The sequence below is a fragment of the Mustela erminea genome, chromosome 9 (assembly GCF_009829155.1).
Source record: "Mustela erminea isolate mMusErm1 chromosome 9, mMusErm1.Pri, whole genome shotgun sequence".
NCBI classification, from domain to species: Eukaryota; Metazoa; Chordata; class Mammalia; order Carnivora; family Mustelidae; genus Mustela; species Mustela erminea.
In genome coordinates this window covers 87736418-87758954 of record NC_045622.1, presented here as the reverse complement: position 1 = coordinate 87758954, position 22537 = coordinate 87736418, and the positions used below count along the sequence as shown (strand labels likewise).

Below are 22537 nucleotides of genomic sequence, written 5' to 3'. Positions count from 1 at the left end.
CACCTTTGCAGAGATGGATGGGAATCTTTTGTGTATCTCCTGCAAAGTGTCGGTGACATTCCTTTGACGTTTGCTTCCAGTTAAACAGGGAGTGCAGGGAGTGCAAAATAGCTTTCCCATGACAGTGACAGAAAAGAAGCTGGTGTCATTGGCAGCAGTTTCAAAGATATGCTTAATATATGGGTTTGACTCCCTTCGACTGGTTAAAGGAGAAGGACCAGGTGATAATAACAGAGGGTTCTCAGTACTGTGGAAACTTCCTGGCAAGTTGGGGAGGGATTTAAGAATTCCCGAAGGTCAAGTGATCTAACCCAGCTGGGGTTTTTTCCTGCTTGGATAGGGAAGCTATAGAAACGCTCCACCCACCCGCCCACACAGCCACCCACACCCACACACACCAGTTCAGGACTGCGGTGTGTGGAATTCCAAGGTGGCATACCAATTCGAGAGCCGCAAAGGAAGCCCAGCCAGAGCGCACAGGGTTGACAGCGAGACCTGCCCGGCACCTGCGCCGAAGCCTGCGGGGTCCGTGGAGGACTGCCGCCAGGGGGCACCCGGGCCCCGCCAGGCCGCTCTGTCTCCGCCCCCGCCCGGTCCCCGCCCCTCGCTGCGCAGGGAGAGCGGGGAAGGCGGAAGTAGAGGCGTCCGCGGCTGGGGCTTGGGCTCCGGGCGGGCCCGGGGTCGCAGCTGAAGCGGCCTTCGGGTAGGGAGATTGGCTTCCAGGTCGCCTCAGCTCGGAAGTGAGGAGCCTTGGCGGAGCCGAGTCGTGCTGCCGGCTGGGGTCGGCGGCCCAGCGGACGAGAGCGGTGAGTCTTCTTCGGACTTCTCCTCCCGGCGGCCGCGGCCTTATCCCCGAGGTTGGGGACGCCGTCCCCTCCTCTCCGGTTCCTCACAGGTTGGGGTCGCCGCCCCCCTGTCCCTTCGCTTCCCAGAGGTTGGGGAGGCTGCCCTCTGTCTCCTCATTTCCCAGAGAGAAACGAGGGGACGTTTCCGCTGGGGACGCCGACCCCTCTCCGCTCATCTCTGCTCCCCCTGCCTGCGGGGACCCCCACCCCTCCCTCCATCCGCCGGCGGGAATCCCGCGCCCCCTTCCTTAGCCCTGCCTCCCTTCGCCCCGCATATTCCCCTTTCCAGAAAAGGAAATCGCCTCCTGGATTTTCCCGTCCCTCGGAGCTGTTACCAGCTTTTTTTTTTTTTTTTTTTAAAGGAAAAAAAAGAAAACAAAACGCAAACCTTTTAAGTTCCCATCGCTCTCTGTCACTGTCGTGGGGGAAAGCTATTTTTGGGTTCCCTGTTGAACTCGATGGAGGTCCCAGGCAGCAAGTTTTAAAAGAAAAAAAAAAAAGTTCAGATGATATGAATGTTTCCTCCTCCGCCCCTGCGTTCGGTAGTTGTAGAGATTGTTCCAGACGCAGGGCTGATAAAGCTGTTCCTAGTATTTGGCTTTAGGGGAACTCCAGTTGAGAGTTAGGACTGTCTTCAATGTGAACAGAAAGCACCTAAAGTATTAGCAGCTTGGAATATATAATATCTGCGTGTTTCTCTGTTTCTCGGGAGAACAGGTTACTAATGTCTTGCTACACGGGGGTAGAAACGAGAAAAACTTGTCAAGAATGTCTGAGTGCTGGCCTTGTGAACCCAACCCACTGCCATAACATCCACTCCTCTGTGATTGCTGGGGAAGATAGAAGGGGTTTTGCTGATTTTGAGGTTGGGGTGGTTTAAGGACAGTGTGGCCTTTTAGTGACTCAAGGAAGGAATGTGTTTCATTCAGGCACTTGTTGCCCATGTGATGAGCAGAGTTTCAACCTGCATGTTCTATATACTTCTCAGTATTTCAGAATTGTAAAGGCCAGATCTTTTCTGTGATAAGTTGGGATATGTGATGCTGATGCACTGTTGGCTCTGTGGATTTTAAGAAGTGGTTCAGATCCTTGCCTCTAGGAGGAAAACAAATAGTGCCTAGGAAGGAGAATTCCTCTTGAATTTGTATTCAAAATTCAGATCTCACAGCTGACTGTTTTGCAGCACTCCTTGGCCAGTGCTGCACGTTTTGCAAGTCTTTGCATTTCAGGAATAGATTTTTTTTTTTTCAGAGATTTTATTCATTCATTTACAGACAGAGATCACAAGTAGGCAGAGAGGCAGGCAGAGAGAGGTTGAGGGAGAAGCAGGCTCCCCGCCGAGCAGAGAGCCCTATATGGGGCTTGATCCCAGGACCCTGAGATCATGACCCGAGCCGAAGGCAGGGGCTTTAACCCACTGAGCCACCCAGGCGCCCCCAGGAATAGATATTAAAGAGTTTGTGAATAGTTGCTTCTAAAGCTAGTAGAAGAATAAAGGTACTTTCTCAGTATTTTGTTTTATATCGTTTTACTTTATAGGATTTCTGTGTTTTGCCATGAATGAATTTTCCATTGACTTAAAAATTGACCAATTCAAGACATACCTTGTTGATTTCTTTAGTTGAGATGCTTTCTCTCATTAGTATCTGTAGAGGAGCACATTTTTGGCATCACCATACTACCCCCTTCCCTAAGATACTTAACGTTGTACTCTTTGGATTGTAATATATACCCAGACACTAGTATGTGGATTTAAGCCATGATGTATGACAAGCCATAATTTATGACAATATTTATTCATTTTGTAGTCTAAATAAGTCATCAGTGGTTATATCCCACAATATTTAATTAAGGCTGTGCTTTGTCAAAGTTCAAAAATAATAGAAGTACAAGCCAGCGAATCTCTGAAGTAGTAATTGGTAAAACTTTATTGTACACACCAAAAAACTCTTTGCAAACCAGGAACAGTTGAACCAAAACATGGACTGAGGCTCAGGGGATATTGTTATAAAGCACCTTCCAAGTGAGAAGGCTGTGACTGTTCATTCTTCACAGCTATTCAGTTTAATATTAGAACTTCTTTAAATGATAGGGAATTGGCCAGTAGTTACTTTGTATCAACCTTGGGGAACACTTCAGGTTTTGCCTATGATTTCCAGCAAGTTACTTAACTCTTTTATGCTCCATAGTTTCCACTTTGGTAAAATTGAGGCAGTAAAATTGATAAATAAAATTGCTATATGGAACTGCACATCATAATAATTCATTCTTCCAGATGCAGTTCTAAGTGCTTTGCACATACTAACACATTTAATCCTTAGTAATTCTGCGGTGGGCTTCATCATTATCTCTTTACATGAGGGAACTGAAGCATAGAAGGTTACCTGATTCATCCAGGTCCTACACCAAATAATGGAGAGAAGAATTAAACCCCTGTCTTCAAATTCCAGCATCTAAGCTTCACCCACTGCCTCTCCAGCCAGAACAGTGCCTCTTCCTTTGTAGATATTTTTGAGAAGAAGGTGTCTGGAAAAAGAAGGAGGTATGGAAGTAAAAGATACAGGATTACCATCCTAACCCACTGTTGGCCTAGTGGCAGCCAGGATTTTCATATGAAACTGAGACAGGGAGGGGGATAAACATCTACCATATTGACTAGAGGCTTACATTCTGTTTATAGAACTATATCTGGCACATTATTATCTGTGCCAGATAATGCCTTATTATCAGGTGTAATTATCTGCAACAGAGACTTGGTTACATAGGCTGGGTATCACTTTTAGACATTGGCTTCTAATTCATAAATAGTGTAATGGTTCAGAATTTGAAGGCGTCCCACCTACCCATGAAAGCAATAGTTTTCCGTAGGCCAATGAAATCTCACGTGTTTTTCCAGTCATTAATAATGAGACATAGTCACTTGACCTGACTGAAGGCAAAAGGACATACACATATATATTTTCAATTCCATTCTTTCTACATAATAGAAATCCCCACATTGAACATTTTGAAGTACTTGTAGAATTTTAAATCTAGAAGAAGAAGCCAAGAGCCAGATTGTTAGGTTGCCCCAAATCCCACAACTGGTATTTGCACATGATCACCCGATTCCTTGCGCATTGCTCTTCCTTGCACTGCTTGTTGGTCACTCTGTGCTCTTCACCTTATGATACTTGAAGGAACTTCAGTAGCGTAATTCGGGTCTTCAGCAGATGCTTTGTGAGCAACTGTTATATGAAAGATCTGTGCTAAGTACTGAAGATATAAAAATTCTTGAGTTCAGTCACAGGAAACAGACATATAAGCAGATAATTATGATAAAACTAAGTGTTACTGTTGAGGTGCTTTTCTTCTCTTAATCTTATATTCTCTCTCCTAGATCATGAACTCCACAGCTCAAAAAATCATAGCCATAAAGCAAAACTCAAAGATCTTTAAAAGTTTTCTATAAATAATATTAGCGTAGCTAACGTACTTCAACTAAAAAGTGATTTGCATAGATAAGCTGTGACATGTATATGTGTGTATGTATATATGTGTTAAGGCATTTTTTCCTCACTCTTTCTACAGAGCAATTGATAGTCACGTTACTATGAGTCTGCTACACTGTGAAAACAGCTGTGGATCCAGCCACTCTGAAAGTGACTGCTGTGCTGCCATGACTAGCTCCTGTAGCGCTGCTGCGAAAGATGACAGTGTGAGTGGGACCGCCAGCACGGGGAACCTCTCCAGTTCTTTTATGGAAGAGGTCCAGGGGTATGATGTGGAGTTTGACCCACCCCTGGAAAGCAAGTATGAATGCCCCATCTGCTTGATGGCATTACGGGAAGCAGTGCAAACACCCTGTGGCCACAGGTTCTGCAAAGCTTGCATCATCAAGTCAATAAGGTACGTGAGTGGGGTGCCTTGGTGGCACATTCAGTTGAGCATCCGACTCTTGGTTTCAGCTCAGGTGGTGATCTCAGAGTCATGAAGGTCTGCACTCAGCTCAGTCTGCTTAAGACTCTCTCTGCCTCTCTCCACTGCGTGCATGTGTTCTCTCTCTCTCTCTCTCAAATAAATAAATAACTCTTAAAAAAAAAAAAGGGTACATGAGCATAAGAACTGTATCCAGTAACAGGACCAAATACAGAGAACATTATTACATAGAACACAAGACCTCCCAAGAGTAGTCTTACATGTAAAAAGTTACTTAGGGAAAAACACACTGGACAGAAAATTGAGAAATTTAGATTGTTCCTCATTTCTGCTGTGGTATGAAAGGTAACTGCTGCTCTGTCCCCTCCTGACCCTCAGATAAATAAATAGGCAAATTAGCTATTTCTTTTTAAAGCAGTTCTGTTGCAGACTACAGGGTGAGACTCTATGCTTTAAGAAAATAATATAGAATAAATGTGTCTTAGGGGCACCTGGTTTGTTCAGTTGGAGGAACATGCAACTCTTGATCTCAGAGTTGTGGGTTTGAGCCCCATGTTGGGTACAGAGAGTACTTAAAAATAAAATTTAGAAAAAAATGTACTTTAAATGATGATGCTGTTAGAATCTGATAATCCCAGCCATATAAAGAATGTTTACTTAAGTGATTTACTTAAGTTTACATAAGTGATGATTCTTATTTTAGCTGTGTTAAATTCTGTTACCTGGTGTCTATGGACAACTGTAAAATAACGGATTTTTTAAAGAAAGTATTAATTGATGGCTCTACCTTCATAATATATCCCAAATCAAATCCCGTCTCATTGCCTCCACTTGCTACTGCCATCTGACTCACTCACAGGCCTCCTGCTTCTATCCTTGCCTTCTTCCAGACTGTTTTCAGTACAACCTGGTAAAATAAGATGATATCATCACTTCCAGAGCATTGCAGCAAGTCGTCTGAGAATACAAGCCAAGGTCCTGTATGATAGTCCGTTTTCTGTCCACCTCTCTACTACACTCCCCTTCCTTCCAGTTCATTCTGCTGTTTCTTGAACATACCAAGCGTGCTTTGTTCTGGGAAGTTGGCTTTAACTGCTCTCTCTGCTTGGAGCACTGTTACTTCAGCTAATTGCTTAGCTAATACTCTTTCCTTCCCCCAGTATGGCTCACATCTCACCTTCTCATAGGTAATAGGGCCACCCTATTTATACCACAGCATGACTACCTCCCCCACTCTCTCAGTCTCCCTTAATTTACTTTTCTTTCTTCCTTAGCACTTTTCATCTTCTGAAATGCTGGGTCATTTGTCTGTTGTCTGCTTGTTTTATGAAGATAAGCTCCATGAGAGCAGGGGTTGAGATCTCTTATTTCTTGATATGTCCTAATTGCCAGGAACAGTACCTGACACACAGTTGGTGCTCAGTAGATCATCGTTGCTTTAATCAATATGAAGGTAGATGGGATTTCCACAAGTGATTCAAATTCATCTCCTAATAAATAGATACATTTTACTATAATTCAGAAGTAGATGGGAATATTTTCAGATGACTAAAGGATTCTGTACAGAACAAAAAGAAGAGGGACGCCTGGGTGGCTCAGTTGGTTGGACGACTGCCTTCGGCTCAGGTCATGATCCTGGAGTCCCGGGATCGAGTCCTGCATCGGGCTCCCAGCTCCACGGGGAGTCTGCTTCTCTCTCTGACATTCTCCTCTCTCATGCTCTCTCTCACTGTCTCAAATAAATAAATAAAATCTTTAAAAAAAAAAAAATAATAGAAGAAGGTGGGGGGGGTTATGTTTTTCAGTCAATATCTAATTATATTGGTAAAATCATTCTTAAGTAGGTTAAGCTGGCTATTCACTTGTCTTATAAGTTTTTCTCTTTCAACTTTTAAATTTACTTTAGCATAAAACATGAATTTAGGGTAACTACATCCATACTTGGGACTTGGCTTGATTTAAGTTACAAGGGAACATGGGACTTATGTCAATTCTTGAAAAAACTGTGTTACCCACTGTTGAGTTGGTGAGATCTATTGAGGGTAGGTTTTCTCACCCTCCTCCACGGCATTTTGGGCCAGATAATTTTTTCTTGTGGGAAATTATTGTGGAATGATTTAGCAGGATCCCTGGCCTCTGCTCATTGAAACTGCCGTATCCCCCCTCTCTCCAACTCACCCAGAGTGGTCTCCAGACATTGCCAAATGTCCCATGGGGGGCAGAATTGCCCTTGTTGAGACCACTGGTTTAGAATGTGCATGAGAATGATGTTAAAGGCTCAGTTTTTGTTTGTTTGTTTATAATGATTTTTGTTTACATCATTATGTAGGCAATAAAAGTGTATTGTTGGTTTTCCTGTGGGTACAAATGTATAGTATTTTACCAAGTGTCCCACGTCCCAGGAAGGTAGCTAATCTTTAGCAGTTTTTTAAAAAAAGATTTTATTTATTTATTTGATAGAGATCATATGTAGGCAGAGAGGCAGGCAGAGAGAGGGGGGAAGCAGGTTCCCCACTGAGCAGAGAGCCCAATGCGGGGCTCCATCCCAGGACCCTGGGACCATGACCTGAGCTAAAGGCAGAGGCTTTAACACACTGAGCCATCCAGATGCCCCTTTAGCAGTTTTTTAATAGAGTTCATGCAAGTAGTGGGACTTGGTCTGAAAAGGAAGTAAAACCCACAAAAGGAAGTCTGAGCCATTTTTTTTTTTCCCTGTCTCCCTCTAAGTCACAAATGACCATTTAACTTTAACTCTGAAGTTCTTAAAGGAACCGTGCTGGAATTTTTCATCCCTTACAGTCATTCAAGGAATCAAAATCTATCTCAGTTCAATTCCATTTTCTTTTGGAGTGATTGCTAATACCTTGGACAGTGGTTTCCAATTTACTCTGTAAGGTTGTTTTTATTTTCTGTCACAAAGGTTCTGGGCATCTGTTTCTTTGCTTCCCAGAAAGTATTTGACAGTGTAGTAATAACATGCATTCTGAGAGAGGCTTCTTAAAGATCATGGCTCTCACCTTTATTAATTTTGAGACCTTTGACAGCAGACCCATTTTTCAGCAACTTTTTACTTACAGTAGCAATTAGTACTGTTGGTTTACACGTAGGAGGTGCTCGACAAATATTTGAATGATTGAATAGCCTACTTGACCTGCCATATTTTTTGAAGATTGAGACATTCCAAAAAGTTAAAGGGGAGTGACAGACACCCAAGCTTCCTGAGGATGCTTTTTCTATCATAAGATGGAATAAACCACTGGGAATCAGTACACAGAGGTGCTCTAACTCCCTACTACACTGTACCTTAAATAAACATAAAGGAAACCTTCTGTTGCCAGTGAGCCAGAGTATTGTAATGACTGTTCAGAGTAAACCCCAAAATGTGACCTTGTATGGGTTTTGCTCATGGGTTTAATTTTTTGTTGTGACCGAGCAGCGCACTACAGGCGCACTCTCCGGCTGCTCAGGGAATAGAGGCCTGCCACACTGCCATAGTGTCCACGCTTAACTTTCATTTCACTTCATGCCAATCAAAATACAGTTTTATTCAAGTAGTTTTTCTCATTTTTTTGCTTTAAATCTGTCCCCAAATCTAAAATGCCACATAGTTTTTGATAGGTAACCAAATGGTACTAGTTGTATTTATTTCAGTAAAGAACCCTTGTTAAATTGTCCACAAAAGAACAGTACTATTTTGGTGATATGCACTATGACGTTGTTAAGTTACTTTCCATAGGAAATAATCAATGGAGAACTTATATGCGGTGACTTAAAGTTTTGTGTTTTCCAATGTTAATATTTGTTTAAATCTACTAGAAGTGTATGTATCTTGTTTCTTTTAGGGATGCTGGTCATAAATGTCCAGTTGACAATGAAATATTGCTGGAAAATCAACTATTTCCTGATAATTTTGCAAAACGAGAGATTCTTTCTCTGATGGTGAAGTGTCCAAATGAAGGTTGTTTGCAGAAGATGGAACTGAGGCATCTTGAGGTATTAAAATTATTTTCTAGCTGTTAGCATATATTCACAGCCGTCCCTAGAGGATACGCACTTTGCTGTGTCCCATCTGTGCCTAGCATATAAAATTGGTTAATAAATTCTTTTTGAATTAATACCAATTCTTTCATAATTGAGTATAAATATGAGTGGAAACCATATATTTCTTATTCCATATACTCTGGCTTTGCCCCAGTGATAAGAAAGAAATCAGTATTCTACTACAAATTTTTTAGGTGGACATTATCTGCAATAAAACCCAGGAGTATTTCAAATGTAAGTGTCACATGTTAATCTCTTAATTTTGTTTCTCTTGTTTTGAAATAAGCAGCAAACTCCATATGGTTGCCCATCATCTGAGAATCCTAACCATACTTTTTTCCTCGGTTTTTCTAAGTTGTGCATTTTATCATGAGCTAAATGGAGTCCTCCTACAGCTTGAGATTAGTTGACACAGTTAGCTAAAAGCATTAGCTTTTAAATTAAATAAAACAATTCTTGGTGGTTTTACAGGAATTAAATATTGTTTATGTTGTGTATTTGAAATTAAGTGTTTAAAATGTTTTTGTAGGGCACCTAGGTGGCTCAGTCAATTAAGTGGCTGCCTTTGGCTCAGGTCATGATCCCAGGGTGCTAGGATTGACCCCCATGCTGGGCTCCCTGATCAGTGAGGAGCCTGCTTCTGCCTCTCCCTCTGCTGCTCCCCCTGTTTGTGCTTTGCTCTCTCTCACTCTCTTTCTCAAATAAATAAAATCTTAAAACAAAACAAAACTTTGGTTTAACAGTGAGAAGCCAATTAAATCTTTTAAAAAATAATAATAATAAAATGTATTTGTAGCGTGCCCACCTTTACTTAGCTCCTTTTGAAGGAATGGTCCTTTTGACATGGTAATAAATTAATAATCAGAAAATCTGACTTCTTTCCCTGATTGGATACATGAACTTGACAATTCACATTCTGTGTATAAACCTGTAATTCACAATCGTAATTTAAATTCAGTAAGGCCAGGGGTACTTGGGTGGCTAACTCCGTTAAGTGTCTGACTCTTGATTGTGGCTCAGGACATGATCCCAGAGTCATGGAATTGAGCCCCATGTTTGACTCTGTGCTCAGTGCAAAGTATGCTTGTCCCTCTTCCTCTGCTCCTCCTCCTGCTTGCTCACTCTCTATTTCTAAAATAAATAAAATCTTTAAATAAAAAATAATTTCAATAAGACTTTCATATGGTGTGTGCTAGACAAAGCGGGTTCAGTAGATTTATTTTTTAGGAAATTTCATAAGGATTGCAAATACTAATCAATTACATTTTCCTTATTACAGGATCACCAAGCACATTGTGAGTTTACTCTCATGAATTGTCCCCAGTGTCAACGTCCCTTCCAAAAATGCCAGCTTAATATTCACATTCTTAAAGAGTGCCCGAGGAGACAGGTTTCTTGCATGAACTGTGCTGTGTTGATGGCATTTGAAGATAAAGAGGCATGTACTCACTTGGATTCGTTCATTTCACTACTCCTCTCAAAAAAGTTTTAATGCACATTTGAGGATATAGAAGAGGATGTTACTCCCAGTCTGAATCTGTATTATCAGTGGTGGGAAGATTGACTTTTAAGAAAGAGGGGCCAGTAAACCATTTTAGTAAGTGTAGAGTTTATACTTCTGTATCTTCCTTAGAAAACATTGTTTATACTACTTATCCACTGGAGTAGATCTGCAAGTAACACAAGCTTCTAGGGAAGACCAATGCCGATCTCCTTTTCTATGTGATATTTTAAATGCACTAATTTTGGATTAGGGACAAACAAGTAGAATAAGTACTTTGTCAGACTTACACTTTTTGAAAAAGAGAATGGGTGGTTAAAACTTCTATGGAGAATAAATTAAAAACCACAAAATGTGTTCCTTTGGTGATAATTTATTGAGCTACACCCGTGTAGTGAAGCCACTTTTCTGTACATATGTTATACTTCAATTAAATGTTTATCTTTAAAAAGAAATGTCATGGTGCTTGACAGCATCATACTGTTAGAGCAGTTTTCCATTCAGAAACTGAGATGTAAAGAGGTTAAGCAATTTTATGTTAATATAGTCAGTGGCAAAGCTAGCACTGAGATCTAGTCCAGGATCCCCATCCTGTGTCCTCTTTACTAAAATAACCTACCTATAATTTATGTTTTTTAGAGCTATGAAGATTCTGCTTTAAACATTATTTATTATAAATTTATCTTGATAATTTTTTTCCTACTTTCTTAGAAGGTCAAGCATAGTCATTAAGTGGATGAAATATTAAAGAAGTCCGCTAACTTGCTAAACACATAGAGAAATCTGAGGCAAAATTAGAGCAAGTTGATGTCTTCCTAAACTTAAGTAGGATAAGTGGACTTAACCAGGAAGCTTCGTTACTTCTCAGTATATCAACTAAACTAAGTTCACTGTATTCTGGAAGGACAGAGCTCACCTGGGGCATATGAGAACCTGGGCACCAAAGCTTCTTGCTCTAATAATACTTCTAGTATTTTAACCTTCCTGGTAAGAGTTTTAGTTAAGTAGTCATGCTTCTGCTGTTGGACAGTTATACTATTGGTAAATTTTATCCAAACTAGTCACAGAAGTTCAAAAGAAATGATTTAAAAGATTCTTGTGTGTACTACTCATATTCTTCTAAAGAGCTGGAAGGTGAGATGAATCTGTCCTTACTACACATGGCTCCCTTTGGAGAGAAAATAACCTTCGTACATTAATCTTACAATTGTGTTGGGCACCAATTGAGGTCCTTAATTTTTTTTTATAGTGAATTACTTTTTATAAAAATAGATTACTTTTTCAGATTTTCTCATGATTTTTTTTATATTTCTCTAATAAAATTTAGATCCATGACCAGAATTGTCCTTTGGCAAATGTCATCTGTGAATACTGCAATACCATGCTCATCAGAGAACAGGTATAGTGATTCCCTTTTGTAAGTGAATATTTCCATTAGTAGATTAAAGAAATGAGTTAGGTTTTTAATGGGAAATTTGAATCAATAAGGCAAAATGAATACAGGTTGAAGAAGTATTAAAACTGAAAAGTTTTCATGTAAATTAATATAGTACTTTCAAAAGAACAAAATATTCAGCCCTGAGTACTTAAAATTCCTAAGTCATTATCCTAATACCCATGTTTGTATATATTCATAAAAATTCCTACCAAACCTGGGTCATTTTAAGATAAAAATAATTTTTAAAATATCCATTTAAAGAAAGAAAAAACTTAGAGAAATACGTATTTGCACACTGTGTAACAGGGATCTTAGGTGACAGTGAGAGAACAGTGAAACCGATGAAAGCAAGTCTGTTCAGTAGCCAAGCATTATTTGTAGCTGTAGCCCTGAGACATAGTGGGACATTTTGCGATTTCCAAGCTCGATAGCGCCTCTATTCATTCTTGCCATATACTGCTAATGGGCATCATCAAAAGTAGTAGTTAGAATAGAAAACTGCACATATGTATTAATGGAGAAAGGAAAATTCCATCTGATTGTTATCCTTTGACATTTGGGGAGTTTACCCACAAAATACGAATATTAGTCACTAAATATTTATACACCCATGAAACCTGCAAACCCGAGATCATAATTGATTACCTGACTAAGTAGCAGCAAGCAAAACCCGTCACTTGACTAAACTTTTCCATTTGTCTTTTAACAGAGTCTTTTAGGGTTCTTTTCCCAATAAAGCCTTAATTTGAAGGTGTTAAACTTCTTTTTGCTTATGAAGTCTCACCTTGTTGGTTTTCTTTTTTGCTCTTCATTTGAGGGAAACTGTGTATCACATATTAAACCCAACAAAAATAAAATAATGTAGGAAAAAAACTCTAGGTTAAGAGAACACCTAGATTTTGATCTTGGCTGTACCCCTAACTTGCCCACTGATCTGTGACAAGAAAAGTGACATTCTACATCAGGAGTCAGCAGACCAACCCTTCAGCCAGTCTGGCCCACTGCTTGTTTTGTAAATACATTTAATGGAACACAGCCATGCCCACATGTGGGTGTGTGGTACATGGCTACTGTACCACAACAGTAAGAGCTGAATACTTGTGACAGAAACCGTAAGCCCATAAAGCTGAAAATACCTACTATATATCCCTTTACCAAAAATTCTGCAGACCACTGTTCTAAATTATGCAAAATGAAAAATTGGACTAAGTAGTTTCTACAGTCATTTCTGCTTGAAGTAGCTATGATGAATATAGTCTAACTAAATTTCTAAAGGGAATTTGGCACCACTTTCAAAGTACATGATTCTGCATAATGGATCTCACCTTGAAGAATGTGTTGTAGAATCCCCAAATCAAAGCTGAGACTTTCTTTAGAACTTCTCTTAAGGTGCTTAAAATACCTTCTAACATCTGCATCTACCTATGGTAACCAAAACCTGCTCTGGTTAAAAGAGAGTAAGAAGATTTATGAGAGCCAGTCACGAGGGAAATAATGGCCGCAGCCAGTGGTTTCAGGGTATGCAGTTAACTGGTCCCTATTTGCAGTCAGAAGGTGCTTTTTCTCTGAAGTGCCACTAGAGGGGGTTAGTTCCTAGCAATAAAAACAAAGGCGTTTTCTGGAAATTTGAGAGGTTTGGAGCGATGGTATGAAATGTTGCTCTTTCCCTTCTCTGTGACTTTTGGAAGTAAATATTACTTTGATCTTTGAGGGCCACATGATTCCTATTGCTACTACTCAACTCTGCATTGTGCAGAAGCACTCATAGACAATACGTGGTTTTGTTCAGATAAAATGTAAATCTTTATTTCAAATTTGATCATTAAACTAGAACATGATATGCAGGGAGAACCATTTTTCAACCTTGGTTTTGGTTTTCAGATGCCTAATCACTATGATCTAGACTGTCCGACAGCCCCAGTTCCATGCACTTTCAGTACTTTCGGTTGCCATGTAAAGGTAGGAGTTTTTTCTTTCTTTTTTATACTTGAATGTTGAAGAATTCTGTTCTGTAGTGGAGTTGAGAATACCAGTGGAAGGGGATATGGTTGACATGCAGTGTGTAAGTTTTGAACTCCAAAGAGAAATTGGAACTCAGAATGTTGATTTGGGGAAGTGGTTCATGATGATAATGGAAGGTCAATCGAGATCATATAGAGTGAATGTACAGGAAGGAGAAGCAGACCATCAAAGGAGTTATGAACAGACTGTATTAGAAATTGGTGACTTAGGCAAGGAAAAGGTGGTATTGTTATGTTCTCCAGAATTAGTTTCGATACTAGTGATCGGTTGTGTCAAATATTTGAGATTGATGGTTATTAAAGATTTTATTTATTTACCTGACAGAGAGGGACACAGCGAGAGAGGGAGCACAAGCAGGGTGAGTAAGAGGGAGAAGCAGGCTTCCCGCCGAGCAGGGAGCCCAGTGCGGGACTCAGTCCCAGGACCTGGGGATCATGACCTGAACCGAAGGCAGATGCTTAACAACTGAGTCACCCAGATGCCCCACTGATGGCTGTTTTTTTTAAAGATTGATTTATTTAGAGAGCGAAAGAGCGTTTGTGCCCCAGGGGAAGGGGCAAAGAGAGAAAGTATCTTAAGCTGACTCCCCACACAGAGCCCGCCCCAACTGAGGGTCTTGATCTCACAGCCCTGAGAACATGACCTGAACTGAAACCAAGAGTCGGCCATTTCACTGACTGTGCTGTCCAGGCGCTCCAGAGAGCGATGGGTTATTAATGATAAGTCATTCTTTCTGGAGAGTCTAGCTATACTTTTACTTTTCCATTATGCTTTTTAACCTTTTTTTTTTTTTTTTAATAATCATGCATTTAGTAATTTTAAGAATAAAGTGAAGAAATGGTATACACTATGATTACATTTTTTGGGAAGATTCTGTATTGTATGCAGAGAGAAAAAGACTTGGAGGAGATATATCAAAATGTTAATGGGGGAGGCGCCTGGGTGGCTCAGTTGGTTAAGAGTCTGTCTTCAGCTCAGGTCATTATCCTGGTGTCCCGGGATTGAGCCCTGAGTCAGGCTTCCTATTCAGTAGGGAGTCTGCTTTTCCCTCTCCTCCCCACTCATGTTCTTTCTCACTGTCTTTGTCTCTCTCTCAGATAAATAAAATCTTTAAAAAAATGTTAGTGGTAGGGGCGCCTGGGTGGCGCAGTGGTTTGGGCTGCTGCCTTCAGCTCGGGTCATGATCTCAGGGTCCTGGGATCGAGCCCCGCATCGGGCTCTCTGCTCCGCAGGAAGCCTGCTTCCCTCTCTCTCTCTCTCTCTCTCTCTGCCTGCCTCTCTGCCTACTTGTGATCTCTGTATGTCAAATAAATAAATAAAATCTTTAAAAAAAAAAATGTTAGTGGTAGTTAGGTGAGATCATAGATAATTCATTTTTTTTTTTGGTCATCTGTATTTTCTGTTTTTTGATAACAAAGGTTGTAGGGGATTGAGGGAAGCGGTGACATGACTTCAGAACCTTTAATGTGGCTTGGCTAGGTCCCTTTCCTAGTCCTCACAGTATCTAGTCCCCACAGTATCTAGTCCCAGCCTAAGGCTTGTGCTTGGTTTTTAGATGCAGAGGAATCACTTGGCTCGCCACCTGCAAGAGAACACGCAGTCGCACATGAGAATGCTGGCTCAGGCTGTCCAGAGTTTGAGCCTTGCTCTAGCTCCTGTACCTCCGCGTGACATGCCGCCGTACGATTCCTCCTCCGTGTCCCGGGTCTCCGCTTCGTGCCACCCAGAGGTCCATAATTTCCAAGAAACCATTCAGCAGTTAGAGGGTCGCCTCGTGAGACAAGACCATCAAATCCGAGAGCTAACTGCTAAGATGGAAACTCAGAGCATGCACGTAAGTGAGCTCAAACGAACGATTCGAACACTCGAAGACAAAGTTGCTGAAATAGAAGCGCAGCAGTGCAACGGGATCTACATCTGGAAGATCGGCAACTTCGGGATGCACCTGAAGTCTCAGGAAGAGGAGAAACCCGTGGTCATTCACAGCCCTGGCTTCTACACGGGCAAACCCGGGTACAAACTGTGCATGCGCCTGCACCTCCAGCTCCCCACTGCTCAGCGCTGCGCTAACTACATATCCCTCTTCGTGCACACAATGCAGGGGGAGTATGACAGCCACCTCCCTTGGCCCTTCCAGGGTACAATACGCCTTGCAATCCTTGATCAGTCTGAAGCGCCGGTAAGGCAAAACCATGAAGAGATCATGGACGCCAAACCCGAGCTTCTCGCCTTCCAGAGACCCACGATCCCACGGAACCCAAAAGGCTTTGGCTACGTGACTTTTATGCATCTGGAAGCCCTAAGACAGAGAACCTTCATCAAGGATGATACTTTATTAGTGCGCTGTGAGGTCTCCACCCGCTTCGACATGGGCAGTCTCCGGAGGGAGGGTTTTCAGCCACGAAGTACTGATTCAGGGATATAGCTTCCCTGCATTTGTTCCAAAACCAAAAGCCATCTGGAGAAAGCAGTGTCTTTCCTTGCCTGGTTCACAGTAAGACGCAAAGTGAAAAAGAAGTGGGAGGGATGTAACACTCACCAGGGAATGTTGTTCGATGGGTCACTTACCACTTCTTCCTGTTACAGATCTCTGAAGCGGTTTTTCCTCCCTTGGGAATCTGCACGTTCTGTGCTTTCTCAAAAACTGAAGTGCCTGTGGCATATCGCAGAGGCTCTTTTGTCATTTAGTATACCTCTCTGTTGTACCTCCGTGGGCTTTTGCTCAGTGTGTTTGATTGTCGGAAAGCCCAGGGTTGGACTAGAAAAGCTCAGACCTTTTAATAATAATGGACATGCCTTAAAACTTCAGCTTATTTTTATATTATATGTAATATATTAAACTTGAGAATCACTACTGCCTCGTGCTGGTGCCAGCGAGAATTATTACTCTGGAGCTGAGTTCTCATTTTATTTGACCTTGTATGGATTTCAGAGGATTTGAACGTTAATCCTTGGAAAGCTTAAGTTCTCATTCACTCTAGCCCCCCTACTCCCAGGGTGTTACTAAGGATATACAGAAACTAGTTGAAACCCTAAATATGACCTTACTTATTTGGTGTAAACACCTTGTCTTATTTAAATATTCCATCTAATGGAATGGCTTACATATTTCCTTAGGGCTACTGGTAGCATCTTCTCCAGAGTTAAGAATACTGACAACCACGTGGGTACCGACTGCCAGTGTTATGCTGTAAATCCCCTCTCTGTTCAGGGCAGAGTGAATTCCACAGAAGGTACTGAACACCTTTTGGTAGTTGTTAATTGGAACAAAATTGATTTCCTAAAAACAGAATTTCTTAATACTTGGAAGATCACTGGAGATAACCTGAGAGGTCATCAGATCAAGGTGGGAAGTCACAGTGGTTCTATCAGGACTTAGCCTGAGTAGTTTGCTTTGGTCCAACAATACTTAGTTGAGGAGGGTTGTGTGGAATGTATTGAAGTGGCTGAAAGTTCCTAATAGGGATAGGGAGAGATGATTTTTGGTGCCGTTGATTTGTTAAGGCCTGTAGATACTAAATATTAACTGAAATTTTGTTCTCAGGGAGTCCCACAGCTAGTATAGGCTCTTAGAAGAATCTGAGAGGACTCACACTCTATGCTGTTTACACAAGATTGTTTAGTGCTGTCTGGTCATGAGAGATGGAATTATATCTTTCAAGGGGCCAAATCAGAGCTCCCTGACCAGCATTGAAGATGAGCCTTAATTTCAAGAGGAAGCCAAGAGGACCTTGACTGTGGAGAAGAAAGTTTCAGTTCCAGGTAAACCTAGCAAGTGTCACTTTGACCTTTCCCTGTACTTGTGTTTCTGCCCTTCCTCTCTACCCCGCATTTAGGCTTCTGCTCTGATGCATTCCTGTTACACAGTAAAAATAAAGGTCATGCAGAGATCCTGTTCCCCAGAGTTACCAACCTTACCACCTGCTCATCACTGGTTCCCAGTTTACTTGTTGGCAGTTGGTGTCCCTTAGCTGTTGTGCCTTCCAACTAGCTCCTGAGAATCATTGCAGCACCCCTCTCTGGGTTAGGAGCCCTGCACTGCTACTGTTCTTGTGCTTGTTTGTCAGTGAATAATTGTTGAGTTCCATTTAAGAAGTAAACGATAAGCTTTTTTTGTTGCATAGAAAAAGTCTGAAGAAGATACGCTGAACTATTTTTGATAACTTCTAGTCTTTGTGCTTTCTTAGTATGTTTTATATTTCCTACAATAAACCTATATTTTTATCAGAGGGGAAAAAAAATGTTGCCACAAATCATTCAACCCCACCAAAAAAGGAAATACTATTTAAAAACTTCCTGGTCAAATTTCTATTAAAAGCAGGGCTGTGCATTAGGTACTGAAGCCAGTCATTTCCTGCTTTGGTTAGTTTATTTTTTTTTTTCCTACTAACTCAGTTTAATCCAAACAAAACCATTTTTTTGCCTAATTTCAACTTCTAGCTTCAAGTTTCTCATCTTATAGAATGAATTGCTGTAGATGTGTTTCTAAGGTCCGCTCCAGCCATAAAATTCTGTTTTAAGAAATTAAGTCCTAACTAGCAGAGCGTTGACAATACTTATTAAAGGATTTTGCCAGTAGGAAATTGCTCTACCTTATTTTTTGCTGACATCATACTTTACTTCAAATGTAGTATCCCATCAGCTGGGTCTCAATTAAAATCAGCAGTTTTTTTTTCACCCCCAAACATGTGGCATTTTGTAAGAAACCAGGCACTTTATACACTGGTCATTCACTTGGAATAAAAAATGAAAGTAATGTTCAAACTGTCATTCCAAATAGAAATTTTTGTTAAGACTTGACCTCAGAATCAAGCCTGAGATGGAAAAGCCAGTCTCTTACATTTTTTCAGTCTACCCAACTCAAACATGCCGGCTTCACTCAACCAGCTTTCAAGTGTTTGCACCGTGTATTTTTATTTTATTAACCTTTGAACATGTTGATCTTCTGACATCATTCCTGAACATAGCGAAATTGTTTCCTCTTTTCCCAGAGAGGTCTAACCCAGTGTTGGAGGGAACTGGCCACAAGTCATGTATTTGGCTGTGGGAAAACAAGTCAGGATGTTGATTAGTAGTTCGGGAGTTTTTACTGTCCTTTGGCCAGGACAGCGGTGAAGCTTCCAGCTATCGTACAGGGTGATTCAGCTTTTACTGTGGGGGCCAGTCAAGGGAAATGGAATAAAAGGCGAGTTTTTTCCTCTAATAGTGGGCTAATACAGAGATGTTGGATGATACCTGACAGTTGTGACAGGTGTAAAATTAAGGTCTCTATTACTGTTTCTGTACCAGTAAAGTCTTAGATAAACTAAGCATGAATTACGAATTAGGAATTATGCATGCAATTAGAATATATTCTCCTGTAAGAGGAGCAGTTGCTTGTCATTCCTTTATCCAGGGATCTCTGGTGACCAGAAAACATTTTCAATTAGGAGAGAGGTTTTTCTAACTTAAGCCTTGAAAGCACTGTACTTCAGTTACTCCAGCTCTCTTCTTGGCTTGCCTCAATTTAATTAGGAATTTCGTTCATCGTTTATATAAAATACCATTAGGTCTCTTTTGTGGTGCCTAGTTCCAACAGAACCTAAGGACTGCAATGCCTTAAAGAAATGAAAAATAGACAATAGTCACTTGTACTTTTCTTTTGAAATAGATTTTTTCCCTAAATTTTCCAGATTCACATGATAAGTCACAGTTAAGTTTCACAGTTGATGCCGTTGCGTTCTATAGAACGGAGATGACACTTCCGAATTCCCAGTCTCCAGAAGTTGATTTGATGAAATCATTAATTAGATGGCTCTCTACAGATTGTGATGTTCAATTACAGCCTTCACTTTCAGTCACACGCTTGGCAAAGAGAGGCCTATTTGTTTCTCTAAATGTCACCTAAGCCTTTAATGTTTTAAAGCTTTTTCCTCCCCCAAAATTGTTATTATAAAGTTATGAAATACTGAAAAATCATTCTAGATGGGGCAGGCATGTTGTAGAGCGAGGAGATGTGCTCTTTGCTTTCCTCCTCCTGGTGCTCTCAGCTGGACGCTAGCCCCGCGTTTAGGACAAGAGGGAAGGAGAGGCTGACTCTTCTGCTCTCTCAAGGTTTGCAGCTCTGAATGCCCCCGCTGGAAAGGCACCAGAGAACCGTGGCAGTTCCCCCTCCCAGCTGTGGTTTCTGAAAGGAAGAGCCTTCTCCTGTTAGAGCTGCCTTGCCTCTTCCAGCTGATGGCGTTTATCCGAGTCCTTGCAGGTAGATTTCAGGGTAAGAGCCAAAGGGCCAATGGGAAGAAGAGCACATGGATTCCTGTATTTGGAGAAAGAAGTGCTGCCAGTCTTAGAAGCCCAGAATTACAGTTTCACTCCTGTCCGAAGGAGAATGAAAATTGGGGGGCAGGGCCAGTGTTCTGTTCACGGTTTCAGCACAGTGCCGGGTTTAAGATACACACTCACATGTTTAGTAGTGAACTGTTAATGAAAAAACTGGTTAAATTGGTTTTAATTTAATTGGTAGTTTATTTGTCATGTAAGTTTCAGATGGCTTGGTGTAGATGGGTTTGGTTGTTTTGTTCTGTTTTGTTGCTTTTCTCCCCAGTGCTTTCTTTATGAAATTTTTCAAACATGCAAAGACCTTGGATGAATTTTGTAGCGAACAGCCACCACCTAGAACCTACAGGTAACATTTTGTAACATTAGCTTTATCGCTTGGTACATGTTAATTTTAATGAGACTTCTTTAAGTTTGGTTTCTCTTTAAAAACTTCAGATAATTAATAAGCTTCAGTCAAGTTGTCTTAAACTCTTTGGGGAAACTTGTGGTATTTGAGTTGTAGCTAAAATTGTGGTCTTCACTTTCAGCTAGTTTTCAGTTTGTAAATCTGTTACGCTGAATTTTAATCTTATTTATTTTGCCTGAAGGGATGCTTTTTATAATGGATTTATTTGAAAGTTCTTGATCAGTTGTGCAGAATATTCTGATGTTATTTTCACACTTGATAAATTATCCAATTAATTTCTCTGGTGAGAATGTAATTTTTGGCCCATTTTGCTTACACAGGGTTCCAGGATTATGTTCCCAGAGGGCTGGAGAAGCAATGTAATTTAGTATATATACCATTAGATTAGAAGCTAAGAGACTTAGGTTTTACTCCTGACTGACCATGGGCAAATCATTTCTCTTTGTCTTTGTGTCTGTCTATTTACCTGTAAAGAGTGGGATAGAATCTGAAATTTAGATACAATTAAGTAACAGGCAACATTTATTAATGCTTGGATCTATTAAAAAAGAGGCTTTACGAATCCAGGGAGGCTACTGTAATTCTGTAACTATGCCAAGCTATGGGGTGAAAAATGGAAGCATGTGCAGGGGTCAAAGTGTCATCAAAAAGCCTGCTGTGGCTCAGAATTTACTTTGGCTACAGGAGTTGTGAGCAGTTTTCCTAATCCATCTGGACTCAAAATAATGCTTTGTGAGAGGGAGTGAATGCAAAGATGAGAGCTAGTGGCTCACCGTAGACCGAAAACCAGTGTCCAACGGAAGAGTAGGATATGTGGAAGGGAGGGCTTAAAGGCATTCTCCAGATTCACTGCCGCACACCGTTCACTGCCCCCTCCAACCGTCCCTCCGTCCCCATGCCCAACACAGAGAACAAGCCTCGCCCCCCACCCCCACCCCGGTCTCCTGTCAGGTCAGTACAACTGAGTTGCAGGGTTGGCGGAGGGATCAGCAGGGTCTCCCCTCCATTTAGTAGATACGTGTGACCTGTTCTTTCCAACCCTAGGTTATGCATATAGATTCACATTTCTGTCACAAAGGCACTTAGAGATTTTACATTACATCATGTCTTACTGGTGGTTACAAGAATACAACCAAAACCGTGTTTCTTGAATGGCACCTTCCTGAATGTTAGTGTCGACGAAGACAAAGGCCAGACTGACGGTTCTACCCACTCCCATCTGTTGTGGATCTTCTCTTGTCAGCCTGCATTTAGCACCGATTGCTTTACCAAAGAAGTAGTCCTACTTAAAATGAACTATATATATTAGAATATAACTGGTATTCCGAGTGTTTGTTTTAATAAAGTAACCACACTGCTTTGATTTGTGCTTTACCTTTGTTTTATTTTTGAGACCAACTCACTACATTGGGAGGGAAGAATGATCCCAGGTACTCGTTCACATATGAAATACAATTAATATTTTGCTTCTCCAGGAAATGAAAAATGAGGATTCATTCTAGCCCTTGGTTTAATCTGTGGTTTCTTCCTTGGTCTTTTTTTTTTTTTTTTTTTTAAGATTTTATTTATTTATTTGACAGACAGAGATCACAGATAGGCAGAGAGGCAGGCAGAGAGAGAGGAGGAAGCAGGCTCCCTGCTGAGCAGAGAGCCCGATGCGGGGCTCGATCCCAGGACCCTGAGATCATGATCTGAGCCGAAGGCAGAGGCTTAACCTACTGAGCCACCCAGGCGCCCCTCTTCCTTGGTCTTTTCAAATAGCATTTTGCAAAGTAAAGTTGGGCTCAAAGAGAAACATTTCCACAACCATTTTAGGCCCAGTAGAAGCCAGAAATGGCATGGACTTAGTCCTAACTGATAAATGAAAAACTGCAACTCCAAGGGCCAAGGCCATCCCACCGCTCCTTCCTTGGCAGAATCCCCCAGACAGGTTTTTAAGTGATGGCTGCCTCTATTGTGCGGCAAAAAAAGCATTTTTTAGGAAGCTTTCTGTGGGTCAATCCCGTCTCTTCTAAAGTAGACTCAGTTTCCCTAAGTGGAACATACAG

General features: G+C 41.1%; 1 protein-coding gene across 2 annotated transcripts; it reads left to right on the top strand.

Annotated features, from left to right (window-relative positions):
• Nucleotides 1–592: 592 nt before the first annotated feature.
• Nucleotides 593–21852, top strand: TRAF6 (TNF receptor associated factor 6). 2 transcript variants are annotated; one of them, XM_032357858.1, is made up of 8 exons: nt 593–806; nt 3207–3387; nt 4416–4733; nt 8606–8756; nt 10084–10242; nt 11633–11704; nt 13625–13702; nt 15321–21852. In XM_032357858.1, exons 3-8 carry the CDS (start codon nt 4438–4440, stop codon nt 16188–16190), a joined length of 1626 nt encoding a protein of 541 aa, XP_032213749.1. In that variant the 5' UTR covers nt 593–806; nt 3207–3387; nt 4416–4437; the 3' UTR covers nt 16191–21852. The 2 variants fall into 2 exon arrangements, with proteins under 2 accessions (XP_032213749.1, XP_032213750.1); XM_032357859.1 differs by lacking the exon at nt 3207–3387.
• Nucleotides 21853–22537: the final 685 nt, after the last annotated feature.